This window comes from Apium graveolens, chromosome 6 (assembly GCF_009905375.1).
Source record: "Apium graveolens cultivar Ventura chromosome 6, ASM990537v1, whole genome shotgun sequence".
Classification (NCBI taxonomy): domain Eukaryota; kingdom Viridiplantae; phylum Streptophyta; class Magnoliopsida; order Apiales; family Apiaceae; genus Apium; species Apium graveolens.
The window spans coordinates 46200704-46222059 of record NC_133652.1 but is presented as its reverse complement, the minus strand read 5'-3'; the positions used below and the strand labels follow the sequence as shown (position 1 = coordinate 46222059).

At 34.2% G+C, this 21356-nt stretch overlaps 1 protein-coding gene across 10 annotated transcripts; it reads right to left on the bottom strand.

Moving 5' to 3' along the window:
- Positions 1-977: 977 nt before the first annotated feature.
- Positions 978-11008, bottom strand: LOC141668342 (uncharacterized protein At4g18490-like). Of its 10 annotated transcripts, none has more exons than XR_012553012.1 (17): positions 9816-11008; positions 9586-9720; positions 9276-9402; positions 8756-8944; positions 7878-8660; positions 7376-7564; positions 7033-7212; positions 6836-6961; positions 6567-6698; positions 6223-6414; positions 5965-6142; positions 5704-5777; positions 5413-5614; positions 4449-4559; positions 4284-4344; positions 3940-4039; positions 978-1257 (listed from the first exon to the last, which is right to left on the bottom strand). XR_012553012.1 is itself a non-coding variant. In XM_074475193.1 (17 exons), the coding sequence occupies exons 2-15, from the start codon at positions 9644-9646 to the stop codon at positions 4300-4302; spliced, it is 2589 nt and encodes an 862-aa protein (XP_074331294.1). In that variant the 5' UTR covers positions 9647-9720; positions 9816-11008; the 3' UTR covers positions 3816-3931; positions 4013-4039; positions 4284-4299. The 10 variants fall into 10 exon arrangements, 7 of the variants coding, with proteins under 7 accessions (XP_074331294.1, XP_074331290.1, XP_074331293.1 ...); XR_012553010.1 differs by having other exon boundaries at positions 979-1257; positions 3940-4047; positions 4285-4344; XR_012553011.1 differs by lacking the exon at positions 978-1257 and adding an exon at positions 3816-3931 and having other exon boundaries at positions 4013-4047; positions 4285-4344.
- Positions 11009-21356: the final 10348 nt, after the last annotated feature.

Below are 21356 nucleotides of genomic sequence, written 5' to 3'. Positions count from 1 at the left end.
ATGAGTCAAACCGGAAAATAAGATATTTTTGAACTTTGAGGGGTGATGAACTTGATATTTTGCCCAATCCCCTATAATTTACGTAATTAGGGTTACATTAGATTCTAAACCAACTTAAAGTTTTTTGATGCATTTAAATGAATTTAAAGTGACTTTATTCATATAATTGATTGAAATATTTCCTCTAAATACATTGTTCTGCAACAAAATCCAAAAATAAAAGTATATTTTTGTGCAGAATAAAATGAATTTTGGTACAAAATCCATGCTAATTCAGATAAATTCAGTTCTCTTATTCCGCGTGCACAAATATTACTAACTGGGTAGCGCACACAGTGTCTAGGTAAATATAAGTAGGTTTAGTTGTTAACATAGCTTTTCATCCTATACATACATGAGATAATGAGACTGAGGATGGATGTGTAGTAAAAAAGATGCACGTCTACAAGTCTACAACTTGGTCTTGAAAAAAGCAGTGGATAAGTGATGCATCAGCCTCATCATCTGCACAAAGGAGAATAGACTCTGCTCTATATTATATGTTCATGGTCGGTAGGCATTTCCAGTATTTGTTATTTTGTTTACGGTTTATTAATTATTACTAAAGCACTTTACGCGGGGAAGTTCATCTATGAAAAAAGAAAAACGATATATACAGGATATTGCATTCATAGAATATAAAACAGAAATCAGAGATCAGGCTTCTCATATACATATGTATTTATATATGTATAATAGTATATACTTGGCCATAATTTATTTTGTTCACTATTCAACCATTGTTTTTTTTTATTTTTAAAATTCAGACATTATGGCTCAAGTTAAAATACATTTAAAAAGGGCTTCCTTTCGCCACATAAAGATACAAGATTATATGTATGCAGCCAAAACCAGAGAAACAAATCATACGACAGCATAGTAAATTTTGAGAGCCAAAATGGATAAATCTGTAAAGGATATATAAGCTTTTATGTATAATGTAGAACTGTAAATATACAAAATGATCAATGTACTTCAATTTAGCACCACCAAGCGTACTTGTCTATACTCACCAGCCACTATGAGATCAACAAAAAACGTTGGCTTTTTAAGTTTCTTTCTACTTGTGATGTTCAGGGTCAGCTCCACCTGAGCTGAACCTCAGGGAAATATTGTGTTGCCTTTTTCTTGCTTCCATGGCATTTCCGAACATTACATTAAATGGAGCAGTCAAGTTCTTCCCTCCGATGGCTGGCCTAAGTGGGCGGCTCTCAAATCCTGTAAATCTAATCTAGATCAATAGCAAGCAGGCCTTAAATTTTAAGTTATTCATGTTCCTAAATCTGAATACTATTTGTGTACGATTATGTTGGCCTTGATGACTCTAAGCTTCTGTTATTTATAGAACACTAATATTAAAATGGTTGAAAAGGATTAACAATTAGCAATACTTGATTTTGTTTGTCCTCGAGATTCTCTTGTCTAGTTCAATTATAACTGTTTTGCAAATTACTTAAAAAATAATCAACCAATCTAATACAAAGCTAGTCTTGCAGTCCTAAACTCCTTACTCAAATATAAATTCTCCCTTCCTGCAGGAGTATACATAATTTCTCATTTGTGACATAGTATTTTGTCTTTTTGTTGTAATATGCAATATCGGTGTGGCTTATTATGTCAGGAAAAAAAAACAGAAAGATAATCTGGCCATGGAAGAGTTTCCACTTCCAAAGCTTGTTATTGCTCATGAAGGTTCCATATGTCACACCTCTCTTGGCTTTCATTATAGACTTGCCATACCACTCTATTTGCACATCCTAATACTCCATGGTTTCTTTTCTGTCACAAATTTGTCTTTACCTCTTCCCTAGAGAGAAGACCCTCTTAGAGTAGATTGTGCATCCACCACTGCATATGGCTCTGGCATTTGTTGGTCCAATGAAAGTCCCAATTTATGCCGCCTTTATCCTTAATTTCTACTGTAAGGCTTTCCGGAAGTTCTAACACCTGACCTAGCAAATAGCAAGCAGACATTTCACTTGCACACCAGAGGTGAATTTTAGAGCAGACCTTCTCTTAAAAAAATTATTTCTTCCAATTACATTCTAATGTAGCTTAGGGAGAATCCACTGAGAAGAATGGCTGGGCAGGGTGATGTTGGATGAGCATTACGAGAGCTCCATCTATGTCCTCTTCTCATAATATATACAGATTTGGTAAGGAATTGTGATTGAAGTTTGAAAATAATCAACTCCGGCTAAATCTAAAACACCGGTCACTGTCTTTAACCCTTATTGATTGGAGGTACATATATGGTAAGATTTCAAATACACAAAAACTTTAGCAAAGTCTGCATATCTTGCCAATAGATAAGAAAGGAGTAATGGAACATAAGCAGTAAAAGAATGAGACTTCCACAAAGTATTACTAAAGATCATCAGCCATAACCCGCTTTTCAGTTAAGCCCAATTTGTTCGAGGTTTCAGAAGATTTTAAGGACCATATCACTTAAGTTCCACTTGCTTTCTGTGCTCAGTTCAGATAGGCCAAAGCTCATTCCAAACAAACTAGAGGTTAAGAATCTCGAAAATGATAAGTTACCTAAATATTATCTGAAATGTATATATTTAACCACTTTTTAACAGACAAAAATCAGCACTCACAGTCTCTGACCGATGAAAATTTACCTAGATATTAGTAAATATATTTTGCATATTTTTAAATAAGCTTTAAAGGTTGAATACCGCTATATTTCCTGGAAATTTTAAAAGGAGACTGTAAATTGATGATTTCAACACAAAGAAAACAATTAAACTCAACCAGATCAAAGAATATTATATTATTAAATGCTATTGCTTTGATGTGTAGGATAATCTACTGAGCTAAATTTTTATATAGTTTTCTTCGGCGTCATATCAATATGAGTTTATATTAACTCACAGATTAACTATACTGAGTAAATCTTTACATATTTGGAAGACAAGCTGGGAGAAGAAATACATGGAAGCTCAATTTTTCCATTTTTGTCAAGAATTTTACTAAACTTATCATCTCGATGAACATCAATGTCGACTCACAGAAAATGGAACAGTCAAGAGAATTAATGGGGTAATTAATTTTCAAATTTTTTTAATTTAATGCTACAATAACCATTGTGATCAACTATCAATGGAGCAGAGGCGGCAGAGCACAAAAGAAATTGTAATCAACTGTTTCAGTTTTCAGTGTTATATACATAGTACACTGGTGTTACTCCTACCCTGCCAACCAAGGTAATATTAATTTTCCTTTATTCTTTTGTTTGCTTTGCTTTGGGGACAGACATGGCCCCCATAGTAATTGGTGTCACTGGTTAAAATTGAATAGCCGGGTTATATAAAATCCATCATTTAGCAATTTGGCTGCCATTCTGAAACAACACCATTTTCAATTAATTACTCCTCTATTTTATCTTTTGCCTACAGAATCCACAAATTTATTATCATTACAACAATAATAGGGAACAAGTACAAGGATTGTTCTTGGAGTTGAAATACAAAATATTGTCCTAAATCACCAGGATCCCTATTTTAATATATTTATATGAAAACTACTAGGACACAGTTGGACTTGCTCGATGAGACAAAAAGGTATTGTCGGATTCGTGAGATAGTGTTGCTATTTTATACAGCATTTACTTAGAAGTTTTATTGTCGGATTCGTGCAATAGTGTTGCTATTTTTATACATCATTTACTTTTGAAGTTTTAGTGTATGATAAGCTCAAAAATCATCTTGTATACTAAACATTAAGGGGTCCATTAAGTGTTTGCAAAGGCCCAAAAGCATCCACAGCAGTTTAACAATCAATGCGTTTCAACAATATATTTAGCTAATAGTGTTGGTTGCACGAAACAGCCATTAGTTCAGACATTGAGACACAAATAGGCACAACTGAAGGCAGAACTCATCTCCTGCTTACCAAAAAAAGATCAGAAGGATAAGCAGAAGTTGGCGGCAAGTGTTAGAAATAGGGGAGAGGCATCTCTGCTTACTTGAGTTGTGTACCATGTTGACAGGTGCTTGAAACAGAAAGGAGGAAGATACAAAATGGTCAAAATTAAACAAAAGATGTAAGAGAGAGCTAATATGGCATGTACTAATAATATTATATAGTAATAAGAAGTGGTGGAAGAAATATAAGAAGTGATGGAAAGAAATCAAGAATCTGTAACCAAATGCAATTTGCACATAAAAAGGTTTACTTTTTGTTATATCGATTTTCTGTGCATGTATGAGTGAAAGGGTAAGAGCGGTAGATAATACCTTCTAAATGAAAGGTTTATTTGGACAGCCACAAGGCACCAAATTTCTCGATCATGCGAAAGTATTTATGTGTGAAGGAAAATTCAGATATAATTTTCACAAATTCATACTGAACATACATAGCAACATATATAAGAATGGCATGGTTAAAATTTTAAAGGATATCTTTTCCTCATAGATAGGATGGTTCAGCATCAGCAGTTTATTGTTGTTGATAACAGCCCGGACTAGAATTTCCTTTGCTTCCTCATGTGTCTTTTTCAGCATGTTGACCAACTGCAGAAACAACGAATAATGCTTGCATTAATAGGGATTACAAAAAAGATGCATACTGCTCACACTAACAGGACAACTCGTCCATTAAGAATGTGATGATGCCAAACAAATATTTCTTGTCCACAGAAGCGGCACCACAAATATTTTGGTCGGAATTCAATATGTACATCCTAATCTATATACTTTTTATTAATAGTGGAACACAATAGCACCAAAGTACCATATTTTGGTTAACACCTTAGTTAATTTCACTCTAACTTCGGGTTAGATTCCCTACAACTACATAAGTATAGAAGATTTATTTATTTATTTATTTTAACTTCTTTAGTTTTACCTGGGTTCGATTCCCTACATCCTTATAATTAAATAATATTTATATATTATATACTCTCATGAGGTTCAGTTCTATGCAGGTACTAATTTAATATTTGATATTAAAATTTTAATCTGGGGTTGTGCTTCGCACGGGTTACCAGCTAGTAATAAAAAATCCATAGACTTAGATAATCAGATTCATACTCACATAGCAGTGCACACTATGATAAAGGGTAGAAATTGGCTCCTTACAATCCTTTTTGAAGTTAGTTTTGATCTCAAACAAAAAATCTCTAGGTTTTCTTTTGTGCTAGAAAATCTTGCAAATCGTGCAGGCCCAGCTTTGGCTGCTGGCATAAATTCAAAACTCTCCAAGAGATGGTTTATTTCAAAGAATATTAATGAAAAATTCATTATAATATAGGAATAATTAAGATGTTAGGTGTTAGTTCTGACTTTGTGCAACTTAATTAAAAATTATATCTAAATCGAAGAATAGGAAGTGCTAATCGGAAATAAAAAGCTAACTATTGCTTACATTATCAAGCTCCTTTGCACATGCTTCGGCACTCTCGACAATAGTGTCATTGTTCATATCTGAAGAAGTTTCTAGTTCTTTCATGTCTACTGTATAAAGAAAATGTAGACCTGAAGTCTGAGTGTTGTTAAGAACTTTCTCTGTAATACCATCAGGCAAATTCTCCTTATTAACCAATTTCTCCGACGACTCTCTGAGATATCTGCTTAGAGAAGAAAAATAACATGTGTAATTAGAGCAGGAACATTCAAAAAAATAGTTCTTTAAATGACAAAACAAATGATAATGTACTGGAAACAGTTTCCGCCAGGTGATACGAATAGCCGCTTTGTTGGTTTTAATAAAACCAAATTTGCACTGGTCTCCTGCATGTTATGATACATTTGAGCGTCAGAGTAAATTACTGGTTAAAAACTGAAAAGTTATCATTTTAAATGGAATGAATGTCTCTGTTCAATTTTTAATTAATGGTAATAGTTGCTGTTGCTGTCTTGCTAAAGGGCTATTGTTAGAATTTGTTCTTTCAGACGGGGACAAACGTAATGCAGGTACCTCAATATTTTTCCTCTTTAAAGTTGGGTTCAATGGTTCTTGTTCCCTTGTGTCTGTCTGATTAGCCACTGTAAGTCTTGTGTTTTCTTTCAACTTCGCACCTTGTCCTGAGTTTGTCAACAATTTAGTATCCTTCTGCCGAGTCAATTTTGATGGAGGATAGATTGTTTCACCAGTCCTGTTTCAGTAGAAGTTGTCAATAGTAAGACCGCTCCAAATACTCCTCTGTAACCACAATTTACAAAATTTTAAAAATACCTCATACTATTTAGATCAGAAAGAACAGAGGCCCTAATACCATCTTTGAAGTGAGAAACTTTTTTGTCATCAGGAGAGTTATTCTTATTCTGGGTTGACTTCATGCCTGAAACTTGAAGTCTAGGATTTAGACCAAGCAGAGAAGCAGATCCATTTGCCTTCTCATTTAAACTGGAAGTTTCAACATGCGAGCTGTGGAGAACAAATGTCAAGGCTTATAATTACTGTATACAGGCTACGTTTTTTGATGAAAACTATTTTAAATCTTTGATTGCATAAGTTTAATGAATAATTAACTAATGTAGGTGTAGTTAAAGAGATAAACCCAAGTATAGATGCTTCACCTGAAGGTATTGGGGTCCTTCGCGTTGTTTTCAATTCCGTTCTTTACAGCTTCTCCTCTGGCAACATCCATATCACGAAGCTTTGATGTATTAGTCAAAAAATTTCTTGCGTCATAAGAATCAAACCCTCCCCTATAGTGAATGACATACAAACCACTTATAACACCTTTCCACAGTACTTGTAATTTTTCTGACCCCGTGCATTATATTGAGCAGTAAGGAGTGAACTGGTTGCAATGGAATGTAAAACACTGAGTATGAAGCCTGACCTGTTACTAGTCTGATTGCTAGGGGTTCCCTGACTTCTTACATTAATTGTGTCAACTTTAGTTTGCTCTCTAGAAAGTGGCCTCGATTTCGGAAGAGAAACAAATTTGCTCTTATTGTCAAGTTTCCTGTTAAATTATATTAGTTGTTAACATCAACTATAACTAGGTCTTATACTTGACATTGATAGCAGGCTCACCTTTCATCTCCAGTACATGGTTGCGAAGTAGTGAATCTTTGGCTACCAATAGCTCCAACCTTCAACTGGGATAATGATTCCTGCTGAATAGATTTTGTGTCATCTAATTCCTTGAAATTTTCTGACCTAATGTTGGGCAAACTTTCTTCATCTGGCATTGCATTATCACCCACTGTTCCCCTGCACGATATAAACAAATTTATGTGCATAGAATTTTTTATATTTACAAATAAAGTTGATAACTGTGCCTATCAGAAGAGCATTTTTTGAATCAACCCCACTTCTGAGGGTGTTTGTCATTTTGACAATTGTTAATTTGTTTTACATCTGTAGTATATCTTACCCTTTATCTGCAAACCGTAGTTGTACTGCCTCAATCATTTTTCTGTCAAAGGTTGCAGTTTTCAACTTAGATAGTGATAATTGCTGCAGTTGTGACTTTGCTTCATCTGATCCCTTAAAATACTTTGACATGACAACCTTGGTTACACATTTGGGACCTGACATTTCCCTACCACCTCCTGCGGTTTCGCTGCGTCCACAACACAAATGCAATTTCAAGACATTAATCAAGTATACAAATGAAATTGACAACCAACACAAGAAAAAAAAAGTGAAAAAATATGGCTCATCAGATTTCAAATATCGGAGAAACATTATCTTGCACATTTCAGTCAGGCTTATGAATTCCACAAAGACAATTAGTCACGGTTGAAAGAGTACATTTCTGGATTAAGAAATATCATGTCACAGGATCAAATAATTAACATTTTCTGGGAGGCCAACTAAAATAATAAATCTTCTTGCATGATTGCTTGACTGTACAAGGCATCGGGTTATCTAACCTGTTCAATTGCATAATAGGCTCCGAAGTCAAATCCGTAGTCTCCTCATCAGCCTCTGTTTCACAGAACACTTTTGTTGGTGCACTTGTGGAAGTTTGTTCAAACTGTGAATCATCTTGACCTGGTTTAGCATTATAGCGGTTGTCTACTTGAACATTATTATGAACTGAAAACTGGATATTTTCACCATCATTGCTCTGTAAGCCTGCAATATCTGCTGGAAATTTATCTATCTGTGAATCCCAACAATCCATGCCAAGATCAGTTTTGTCGTGAAATAGACTTTGTTCGCTACCAGTGTTTGTTCTTTCCTTTCCAGCCAAACAATCAACTTGCTCTTGTGAGTAGCTAGCAGTCTGGTGAGTTGAAGAATTCTCAAATACAGATTGAACGGATGAATTCGGACACTTATCCTTACCATTGGGTTCTATAGAAGTAATTCTTTCTTTTGGGCAATTGTTTTGGAATGTTTCTTGTTTGCAGTTGGAAATTGGTTTCTGTGGTGAAGTTGTTGCCCTCATGTTAGTGGCTTGATCTTTAGAGAATTCTGAGTTTGAAGCGGTCTGCACTTCTACCAAAGGTGTTTGCAACTTTTCTTTACTCCAGGGATCAGGTTCTCCACAAAGTTGGCTATCACTCTTTGGAGTGGTCTTCCCCTCAGATGCTCCAGTAGTTTCTTTGAGAACTGGACTCCCACTTGTGCTTAAAGAAAGTTCATCTTGGTTTGCATTAGTTTGCTTAGCTTTCTTTGTCGAGCTCTGCCCAAAACTTGAATATTCAAACCTAGGTACATAGGAGAAACCCCGAAACCAGTTGAGAATAATATCATAGTAAACTTACTAAAGGTAAGATATTAACATTTTCCATGGAGCACATACTGGTTAAAATCAAATTGGAAGGTCGATTCATTCAATTTTCCCTGAGTCTTTACATCTGTGGATACTTTTTTAGGCTTCTCATCAGGTTTTGCAAAATTTTTCACTGGAGAAGAGACATCGAGGTCCGGAATATCTACGCTGAACGATGATATTTTCCCAAAATCATTGCCAAGATTGAAATCCATGTCCCTTGAATAAGAAAAAGTTTCTTTAGAAGTACTATTAAGTAGTGATAAAGCCACCAGATTCTTCCCAGTTTCCCATGCAAATCAATGTGGATATGGGAATGAATAAAATGAATCACCGGGAAAGAGCTAGAATTTATATAGATAAACGCAAGATGGTAAAATTTCATGGAAAGCAAATTTATCAATTAACTTTTAGGCAGCAGACACATTAAAGATAAATGAAAGTAATCAAGATAGTTTAACCTTCTCTGCTCAAAATGGTATACCGAAATACCGAACACAACTCTGCAGTACATTTCAGAACACATATTTAACAGTTATAAAGTGCTTACAAATTGTCAAATTTGAAAGCCTCTTTGTTGCCTTTAGTAACTTTTGAAAAATCAAAATCCATTGGATCATCTTCAGTCACCGACATTGATTTCCACGAAGTAAGGAAATCCTTTCCAATATCCAAATCTGCTGACATATAAAGCAAAGATCAATATTTTTACTTCATTAGCTTCAGTGTGATTCGTGTAGAAATATAGCATATTAGTAGCTAAACGAATTCCATGTTGAACGGAAATGTCATATTCCACGTTTCAAATATATTAAAAGGATACTATAACAAGATATATTATAACTTAATTTAAAAATTACCTAGAAGTGATGTTTTCTCCATTGATTTGGAAAATGAGGAATCTTTCTTCTTTTCTGCCATCTGCGTAAGATTATTTCTTGTTCACTCTTAAGGAATCCAGAACCAATTATAAAACCCAACTATCTCAGGTAAGTCTGCAAATCAATGACAGAGATTCATAATCTAACAACAGCATGGTCACAAATACAGAGACTTCCAGCTTTAAATCAAATAGCAGCTACTACTCAACTTGTACATGCAAGTGTTTTGATTCTCAGAAGAATGTCCGCTTAAAATAGCAGGCTGACATATTATGGCGGAGACTTAACTATTAAAGAGCTTCAAATCATGTCACAAAAAAGAAGATAATTGGATCCACACATAATCATAGTTCAAAGATTCTGTAAGAGATAATATATCCAAGTTGCAAGTTGAGCCGTACGCGCACAAACACACATATCCTTGACTGCAACAGTTCCCCAAAGTTCAAGGTAAGTTCAGAACATAAAGATTTTAATACTATATTGACAGATGTAACTTCGCTTTAAGCCTCTCAATACAAAATAGATTATTCATCCTACAACAAAGAGATATGTTACAATTTCAGATTTATTTCACTTTTCTCATATTATCCGTAGAACTTGTGACAAAAAATCAAAGTTTTGGCAAGTCATGTCTGCAAGATACTGTACTAGTTACTAAGGAATTACTGTTTATCAAAGGTTCTCTGAAATACATGTGCTAATTCAATGAATCTCAAATCAATGCCAAGTGTTCTCTAATTTTTTACCTACGAACTGTTAACAGAATTAACACAATCAATATATTATAAACTAACCTAACTACAAGTGCAAATTGACCGGATGCAAAAACATACTAGATATTCCTAATATGACACAACAACAAATCGACAATACAGAATCCAATACAGATATGCATTTTATAAGCATATTATTATAATCTGCAGCAACGACGATCTTACCGTGACACCAATCGAATGACAGGAACTAAAATTAAGTAACAACAAACAAAACAACTTCAACCCGTACACGATTTGGGAAAAATAGAGACTAATCATAATTTAACACATAGTGACTACATTTCTGTAATCGCAAATCGAAAACGTGAAGGATCGAGCTCGATTGATGCACAAAAATAAGCTGCATTGAAAGCATAAAGCAAAATATACAGCATAAAGCAAAATATACGTTAACCACACACACGGAGGGAGAGGGAGAGGGAGGGAGCGAGGGAGAGCGAGCGAGCGAGAGAGGGAGGGAGGGAGAGAGAGAGAGAGAGAGAGAGGTATTTGGTCCGATATACAATTTTTTTGTCGGGTAGTCCGAGATACAATTGATTGAACAGGAAGATTGAACAGGAAGATTAGAACTACGAGATCGAAGAAGATACGCCGGAGAGAGATAGAGTACCTATAAGCTAAAATTTGCCAATGAGAATTGGCGCTAAAATTGACCAAGTGCCTAGCTTTATATTTCGAGCATATTTCGGAAAACCGAATTATTCGGTTGAGGTACCGATTTACGATTTATCGGACGATTTTTAAAAAATCGGATGATTTATCGGTGATTTATCGAAAATCAGTCAAATTGGACAAATATTTTTGACCGATTTTTGAGTGATTTATCGGTGATTTTTTGAAAAATCGGCTGATCTCTATAACAGAGATTTTGAGCAAGTGATGCGGGTCATTTCAGGTATTTTTCGACCAAGAAGGTTTATGCTTTACAAAACCGCTCAAAAATAAATTTAGTTTTTCTCAAAGAAAATCTTTGTTAGAAATGGACTGAGAAATAGGTAGCCACCTCAATACTACTTGTTAATAATTATTTTTTAATTTTTCATTGGGTGATTTTGAGTAAGAAAATTTGGGATTATATTAACTCAATACTAGTAATATATTAAACAATATTGAATATTTGATTTCTCAAGTTAATGACTATATATGTTCGTTGAACATAAATTTAGAATAACATCGACTATCTATTATCTATTATATCTTAATGAGCATTATTGAAAACTCCTCAAAATTTGTACTACGAATGACAATTTTGTAATTATTTTGACACATATTTTCAAAATTTGACCAGTGGGTCGACTTATATTCCAAAATCAACTAATTCCTATCCAAAAATGCAAAGATCCATGGAGTATCCATATCTTAAATGATATTTATAATTATTAAAAAATCACTTTTGAATTTTAAAAAGTTCAAACATATTATTAAAATTGATTTGTTTTTATACCCAATCAATTACAGATCCACTAATCATGTCTTCAATTATTCAAATTCAAAATTCATTACTACTTTCCTTGATAATCATTATCTTCTTCTTTTTTATTTTTTACAGCCAATATACATGAATATGAATAATTATATACATCATCATTTGCTATCGATTTTGTGTTACACGTTTTTTGTTATCTTTTGTTCAAGGTTTTGTCCGATAATATTTAACCAAACCTATTTTGTTTGTTTTGGAGTAATGACAGAAGCTGGGCTCATCGCGTAATGACAAACATGTAGGTTAAAGTTTTGAACGGGAGCAAACGATCTACTATCTTTCATGACCTCGGACCTAGTATGAATCTGCATAATCAAGGGTTTTCTTCTCTGTTTTCTTAAACGTTTGTATTGATAGGACTAATTACATACCAAATAAGTTATGAACGGGAGCAAACGTTCTACTACCTTTGATATCAACGGTCCTGGTACGAGTCTGCATAATCATATTATCTCTTTATTTTCTTTAAACGTTATTGATAGTTTGTAGTCATCGTTTTCACATTTAGTATTCGTTTTAGCTGTTAAGCGACGAGGTCGTGGACATATATGCGATCTGATTTTTCAACCTCTGGATGAGAACATCTCAGATAGCCGACAAAATATCTCTCAGCCTGTGACGGCTACCGAAGCATCTGTCATGTCTGGTGACTACAGTATGTATATATTTTTCAACAATTGAAAGATCTGTGATGTAGCTTAAAATGATTGTGTTTAATAATGTATAAATTAAATTTGTGAGCCCAGTTTGTCGAGGTCGTGAGTCAGCTTTGGACAGGTTTCTACGTAATAGGTTGTTCAACATGAATCGTACTGGTCTGAAAAATCCAGGTATTCTGTATTTGCAGCATATCTTAACATATTACGTAGCATATCATCTTTTTTTTTGTTGGATTTTCCATATCCATTTATTATTATGCAGTTCAATAAGCAGTTACAGATAAAGAGAATTTTGCTTCAAATATCCTAGGTATGTTTCTTGATGAAATTGTGTTATCATATATATTATGTAAATTATTGATGCAACTAATCTTTAATCTTATATCATTCTTCAATTATCAGGTTCATATCAAAGTGATATAAGAACAAATTCTACATCTAGCAGAACCTCTACTATAATGTCATCGAGATCTCACCTTGCCAGTAGCCGTAAGTTATGTAGACAACATATAGTTAACATTTATTATTTTACATTGATTTATAATATTTGTTTTTACTTTGTTTTTTTATCAGGCTCTGGTAAAGCTCAACTGAATTATAGTCCAAATTGCAATAACAACCTAATATTATCCTGTATAACTAATCGTGAGTGTTCAGTTGTTAATCTTTTCTCAATCCAGATAACTTATATCTAAATATATATTATACTTAAGTTGCTGTTATGGTTTACGAATTGATATTTGTAGGATCAACTCACTTATATATAAATATATATTATACTTAAGTTGCTGTTATGGTTTACGAATTGATATTTGTAGGATCAACTCCTACCAAGAATATCTCAGCATATCCCGCGTCAAGCAATAATACACTGATTATGTCATCGAGATCTCACAATGCCAGCACCTGTATGTTAGTTTCAAACTTTATTCATACTTTTTGCCCCCGATTTAAGATACGTTATTTAACCATGTTTGCATAACACCGTATGTGGCTGTATGCAAATAAAGATACATATCATGATTTATGGGTTTGATTTTCTAATTAATTATATTTTTTAATTGATTTTGTTTTGCTTAGGCTTTGGTCAAGCGATAATGAATCACACGCCACTTTCCAATAACAGCCCAAACATATCATGTTTATCTAATCGTAAGTTTTCAGTTCTTATTCCGTGATCAGTAGCAGTCCACTATTATGCTCTACATATTTGAATAGTGAATTCATTTTTTAGGTTCCACTCCGCCTTCAAGTGTCAAATCATATATTCCAAAAAAACAAACGTCAAAGGCTCATGTTGAATCTGACATATCAGGTAATAGTGTTCTTCCATTTTTAAACACGATATATGAGATAAGTAATTATGACGATAAATTATATTTTGAAATATATTTATATAAGATGTTGACGTCTTTTCAATAGAATCAAGGAGACGTTACAGAGGCCCTAGCATATCTACAATACTACGTAACAAAGAAAAAACTAAGGAAAATATTGATCCTGCTTCACAGAGTATGAGAAGTTGAATTTTGTCAGATTCATCTTATTTACAGGAATGGCCATCATTATCAATATTCTGATTTTCCAATTTAATTGCAGATGTTTCACTTAGGCAGAACTCCGATATGAACGACAGCCGATTACCTTCTCCAGTGGCTACCAACCTAATTAATAATTTTGATGACGTATATGATGGAACACATGTGGAAGAACAACTTTTTGACGAAGGTATTTTTATCATTACTTAGTTTAAAATTATGCAGGTTTGTTGCACATAATTAAATAAATTTAATTAATGCACTTTTTTATTTTGGTAATACTGCAGAAGCTGAACCCGTGGATTTGCCTGGGATTGATCTTTGGGATGGTTATGTTAATATTGGTTCGCCAACCTTAACATGTGTTAAGTGTGGTGCCCGTATGTGGAACATGGAACGGAACAACAAATTCAACAAAAACAGTTCTCCTACCTTCTCTCTATGCTGCAAGAATGGACAGGTTCAGCTCCCACCAGAGAAACAACCTCCTGAGCCACTAAGATCATTACTATATGGAAACGACAGGACAATCCACTTCAAGTTAAACCATTGTCTTTACAATTCATTATTTGCAATGTGTTCCAGTGGTGGTAAAATAGATCACAAAATTAACAATAGAGGAGCACCCTATTGCTTTAAGGACAAAGGTCAAAATGTCAAGTATACATCTATTATACTGAAAATGAACCGGAGAATAGGATGAACCTAATTGGTGGATGCAGAGATGAAATTGATGAGAACATTGTTGAAGCTTTGATGGACATGTTAAATCAGCATAATGAATTGGTTAGGCAATTTCATACTGCACGTGAGCACTTCAAAGATAATAAACAGGATGAGTTTAGATTGGTTCTCTTATCTTCTCAATCAGCAAGTGGTCGTCCTAATATAATTGGACCAACAGATGAGGTTGGAGGTCTGATAGTAAGTACTAATGGAGATTCATTAGATTTTAGGGATACAATTGCGGAGACGCGTACAAAATCGCTTCAGAGGGTTTGGGAAACTGACAATTTTTTTATGCAGCTCCAGTATCCACTTTTGTTCCCCCATGCAGATGAAGGTTTTCATACAAAGATTTTATTGAATAAAACAAAAATGTCGAAATCAGCCGATATAAATCCCGATGATAATGATTTAGAAAAGAAGCATCGAGAATATGTTTTCATGAAAGAATATTATTTCTATAAGTTGATGATTCGCCTTTCTGAAGGTATACTGTAACCTCTCATATGTTTACTTTTTCCAGGATATGTTTACTAACTTCATAAAATTGATCAGGATTTGTCATATACCACATTATCTAAATCATTTTTTTGTGTGTTAGGGTTGACTCTACATTTATCAGGTCGTTTGTGGCAGCAGTATGTCATTGATGCCTTTTGTGCAATTGAACAATATCGGTTGGATTGGGTTACTACTCACCAAATAACTATAAGGTCAGATTTGTATACTCCCATCCGAGATGCTTTGCGTAAAGGTGATCACGATCCCAATTATGTTGGGAAAGCTGTTGTATTACCTGCATCCTTCACAGGTTCACAAAGGTATATGTCATAACATTTTAAGGATGCACTTGCATTATGTAGGGCTATTGGACACCCTTCTCTTTTCCTGACAATGACTTGTAATACAAAGTGGTCTGAAATACAAGAGATGATGAAATCTTTACCGGGTGTTGATGTGTGCGATGCACCTGACATAGTGTCCATAGTTTTAAAACTCAAGTTGGATCAGCTAATACATTTGATAAAGAAGAAAAACTACTTTGGAAAATGCATAAGAGGTATTTTTTTATTAACCTTTTCTCTTATGACAGTTAAGAAACTCTTTACTCTGAGAATTTAACTCTAACACATTATACAATTATGCATGTAATAGAATTTCAGAAACAAGGTCTTCTACACACGCATATATTGATTTGGATACACTCGGATGCTAGGCCCAAAATAGTTGCTCAAATAGATGCTATGGTCAGTGCTTATGGGCTTGTGCTGCATGGGTAGAAAAACCCTGATCCTAGCCTAGATAACTTATTCCACAAAAACTATATGAGGCTTGATCCCTATAAATAGGGTACATAGGCACTTGTATGAGATATGAGTTGACACTTGACGAAGAATTAAGAAAAACTTATTCTTTCTGGAGGAGTCATAATAAAAGCTCAGCCACCACCATACACAATCTTCCACCGCCCTAAAAACACCACCCTTTATCTTTATTCCGACCATCAACCTCCAAAACACCGTTAAACGAAATTCTCCATTTAACAGGTTCGTAGCTAAAAGTCTAGTGGGATTTTAGCTAAAAATAATACATAATATCCTTTAAGCCCACATTCGAGTGGGTTCCATGGCACCCCTGCCATATGCATAGGTCCGCCCCTGCTCATATATATCATCCGTTATTTATGAGAGGTCGCCTCTTGGTCTGAAGCTTCATTAGACAACTTCCGGGCTTTTGTAGTTCCCTTTGCATTAGGTGAAATGGACTTGACTAAAGGCATTGGTTATTGTGACACCCTCCAAACCCGGGTCAGAAGTTTGGGGCTCACAACACGCATACACACAATATATAAACTTGTATATAAAATATTATATGCATTGACCCTTCTTTACACAACCACGGATCGCAACAGGTTAAAGTATGAAAACAAGCCACAACCTTATCTTTTATTACATCGTACCAAATCCCAACTAGTTCAACTTACAACCGATAATGATGTCGTTCTTACAATCTTGCATAACTCCTCTACAATATAAAGCTCCTGTTAGCTCGATCCGTCTTAACCTGGAATCCTAGCTCGCACACTGAACTGGGAATCCTCGTTACCAACAATTTCCTTTTTCAACTGTTGAAAACATAAAAAGATTTGCAAGAGTGAGTTAACTAGCTCAGCAAGTCATAATATCAATAACTAAGGTTAAATAATTACCAACTGAAATGATTCAGAAGGATCAAGTTTTTGAATAAGCAATGATTAAAACTGGATATTCACTTTTCATTTTAAAAACTAAGGTTAGGATGTTGATCAGTCACGCACTAACCCCGAGCAAGCCTCCCATCTTTGCTCTATATACTGGATCCAAGGCACGCATTGGCCTACTATGACCACGAATCTGGTCCAACCACAAATCTGGTCCACTTTTATAAAAACCATCCAATTCTAAAATAATTCAAAATGATAACCAATGTAAATCAATAAGCTGAATTATAAACAACATTTATCTTGAAGCATAGGGTGAGTTATAACACCATGGAGGCATAACAGATAAATCAAAAAGATTGGCTTTCAATCAAGGAAAGAATCAGAAAGTAGAAGACCAAGGGTTCTAAGAATTGGTCTTCTGTTAAACAAGGAATAAGGGTTGGTTTGTTAAGAAATTCAATATCAGAATCAGTATGTGGTAGATATGTATTTGTGGAGTAGTATCGTATGTGTATAGCTCGTACCTGGGAATTCAATAATCATTGGTTTATGAAGAATAAGGCTTATGGCTCAAGATCAATAAGAATCAGGGTTCAAGGTTAAATAATTTAAAGTGCTTGCAATATACAACATGAGTTATTTTGAATAATAGCGACATAATATGAAACAGTTCGAAAATATTTGCAATATATCTTGAAGAAGGTTCAGAAGTACTTGCCTTATCACCGACAATTTCCACTTTACTTGTACTCATCTAACAGTTTTACTCATCAACCACTTTCCTTCTCTTTCTATGTTTTGCTTCTATTTATCAATCACTTGCCTTCTCTTTCTACGCTTCGATTCTATTTATGGATCACTGGTTTCCTTTTCTATGCCTCGCTAACTCTGCTAGGCATCACAAGCATCTATCAATTACTCATACTCATTTTATTCTAATCGTCACACAGACGTCCTAAGCTTTCATTTACCCTTCGTTTTACCCAAATCCGACGTACAAATTGAAAGTTATGAATAAAACAATCAAACCATAACCACACAGCCAAATAACACATCAATCAGTGAACACGTAGCACATAACACGTAAAGTATTCGATCAAAATAATTTTTCAAAGAAGATTCGGGGTTAAAATCATTTTCCAGGTATTTATTACGAATTTTGGAACATTTTTCGGAATTAAAACGGGACTCCGAATTATTTTATAATTAAATAATAGGGTTCGAACACCCGAATCTTACTTTAAAATAATTTTATAATATTTATCGAGTCTTGAAAATAATTTAAAATAATATTTTAAAGCTCAAAACTATTTTTTGGAATTTTTAAATCAATTTTAAATAACTAAATCCAATTAAATAATCAATTAAAATTAATTAATAGCTAATTAAATTAATTAATCAATTAATATTTAAGTTAATTGACTAATTAAAATTAATTAATTATCAACTAAAATTAATTAATTAAATAATTAAAATTTATTTTAGAATTAAAAATAATTTTTCAGAATTAAATATAGAATTTTAGAAATTAAAAATGAATTTTTATAAATAAAACAGAATTTTAAAATAATTTTTAAAATAAAAGAATTCAGAAACAGAAATCAGATTGGGAATTAGGAAAAACAAGATCAAAAGCGTGTAGGGAAACGGGTCGGAACCGGGTATCAGCCGGGTCGCGAAGAACACCGGCGAGAAGCCCAGTTTCCGGCGACCCTCATGATTTTCGGCGAGCCGATTTCTCAGCCAAAACGAGTTGTTTTGGTTCGTTTCTCAGGCTAAATAACTTCTCTAATGTTCCAGTGATAAGTGACATTTTATACCACTTAGAACGTCTTAAAATGGCTTAAATTGGTGTCTTGAAATCAAGTATTTTGTGTATTTGATGCGTTTTTCTAGTGTTTGTGCATTTCAGGGTATTAGTTGCATTTCGGAGGAGTAATCATCAAGAATAAGCCTTGGCATGTGTTCAGCATTGCGATAGGAAAGAAAGGGGCATATTACAGCGAAGAAACGGAGCAAACTCAGGAATTTTCCAGTAGGGTCCTGAGCGCCCACTCAGTTATGCTGAGCGGCTGCGCAGAAAGCTGAGCGCCCACTCAGCTATGCTGAGCGGCCCGGGGTCGGGAATTTTGATAATTTATTTTAGACTTCTACTTCTGTTTGGCTTCCAACTTCTATGTAATCTGAGTTTTATGGGACTGTTATATAAGTAGATTTAGAGACGTTTTCACAAGGTTGGCTTGTGGTATTAAGCAAGGAGAGAAGGAGACAAGGAAGAAGACCGTTTTAGCACACCGCAACGAAGAGGAAGCATATTTTCTTGTGATTCTTATTTCGTTGTAACGTTGGATGCTAGTTTTCTTTGCTTTGAACCTAATTACTCTTGTGACGTACTCTGGTTTAATATAATTAGTTTAGTTATTATTTTCTTGTGTTTGTTTATCATGTTTTCATATGAACCCATGATGACGATAAGTGCTATCATGGGCTAATCGTGATCATGGGGTCGTAACGGATTTACTATGGAATTCTTTAGTTAATTGTTTAATACCTTAGTGTGTGATGATTGTATGATATCTAGTATTGGTTGTGCGTATTCGTCTTATGTGCGTCGCGAACATATAAGATAGGGTGTTAATCTCTTGTGAAGCGACAGTGGATCTCGAGATTTAGAACTTGCCATGCTAGCATAAGTTCATGTATGATGTGCATGATTAGTGGGTAACTCTAACCGTTTTATTCGTCTTGTGTAATCAAAAGGAATAACTTGTGCTTAAATCACTATGTTGTCAATTTCTGTAGACATATAGGAACTCAACATAATTGATGCCTATTCAACTTCTATCTTAATTGTGGATGTTTGGTAGAATGGTATTAGTACAATGAAAGTTGGCTTTTATCAGTTTCGTGTTATTCGATTAATATCATCACTGTTGCATGCTAAGGGTAATAACAATAACTATTGAAGGAAGTAGTAATGAAGTTGTGATCTCATGAGTGTTTTAATATTGTTAATTCGGAGTGTTAATTAAGTGGTTAATTAAGTAGTTAATTGTACTTAATACATTGGTGAGTGAGTTTAATTGAACAATAATTAGTCCGAGTCTCTGTGGGAACGAACTAGAAAGTATTCTATATTACTTGCGAACGCGTATACTTGCGTGAATATTAGCGCGTATTTTCGCCCTAACATCCAGCTATCCAACGAAGCCAATAACATCAGTAACAGATCCATTAAACCCCAATTCCGGTTAAACTCCATTAAAACCGGTGGAGTCGAGCTCCAAATCCGGCGAAGCTCGAACCTGCTCAATCCCTTAACAACTTTTCGTGATTTATACATGAAAATGATGCTCTAATCACACCCAACACGTTTATGTAATAAAAAACAACCCAAGTTAACCGAACAAGAAGTTCCCCAAAATTAATCAAGAACATTCAAAATCTTAAAACCCTAATTTTCTAATCCGAAAATTAAACATAAATTTATATATGTTATTGAACTCCAAATTTGAAGTATAATATACCAAAATGACCAGAAAAAGATTATCTACACGATGGAATCATCAAATCATATCAAAAACATCAAGAACAAAAATTCCTAATTTAATTTATAATAATTCGAAATAAAATAATTAAATCAGAAAAATACCTTGATTCTTGCATAAAAATAGATGATTGATTATGAAAGTACTTTTCGAGAGCTTCGTTTTGATATGTTGCACGCCCGAATCGGAGTTCGATAACGCCTTCGTTCGTACGTTTGATTCTCAAGAACGCAATATCAATTCGGCATTTTCTCTGTATTTAACTGGGTTTTACTGACTGATTGTGATTATACGAATAAAATGAAATGATAAAAGGGCTATATATTTTTTTGGAATATTGGTTCGTTTTGGATCGTTAAATTAGTTACTTAGCCGCTAAGAACTGCAAAAACGATCCGATTTGATACCCGTATTGGATAATTATCCAAACCGGGCTTCTTATAAAATATTTTATATGAAAGTAACGTAATAATATCCCGTCTTTTGAGAATACGGTTTCGATGATTTACCGAAATGATTATTGTATCGAAAATCTTGCGTCGGGCCGCGCACGGGTCAAACCGTAATCCGGATCGAAAAAGTCAAAACACGAAAAATGTACGGAATTACCAGTTTAGGTTAGGAAGGAGTTTTCGGAAGTGTTTCGGGTTGTAAAAACGTAAAAACGGTTGAAGTCGGACGATTCCCGACTTTATAAAATAATTTTATAATTATTCAGAAATTAATTAATAAATTCATAAATCATTATAAAATTATATAACACTCCAAAAATTGCCAGAAAAATACCTTAATTATCTATATTTTATTCTGGACA

Coding starts and splice junctions, on each gene's coding strand:
- LOC141668342 (XM_074475192.1), bottom strand. CDS start 9,646: ATGGCAGAAAAGAAGAAAGATTCCTCATTTTCCAAATCAATGGAGAAA. Junction 8,945..9,275: donor GCTTTCAAATTTGACAATTT/GTAAGCACTTTA, acceptor TTCTTATTCAAG/GGACATGGATTTCAATCTTG. Junction 7,213..7,375: donor CTACGGTTTGCAGATAAAGG/GTAAGATATACT, acceptor TATATCGTGCAG/GGGAACAGTGGGTGATAATG.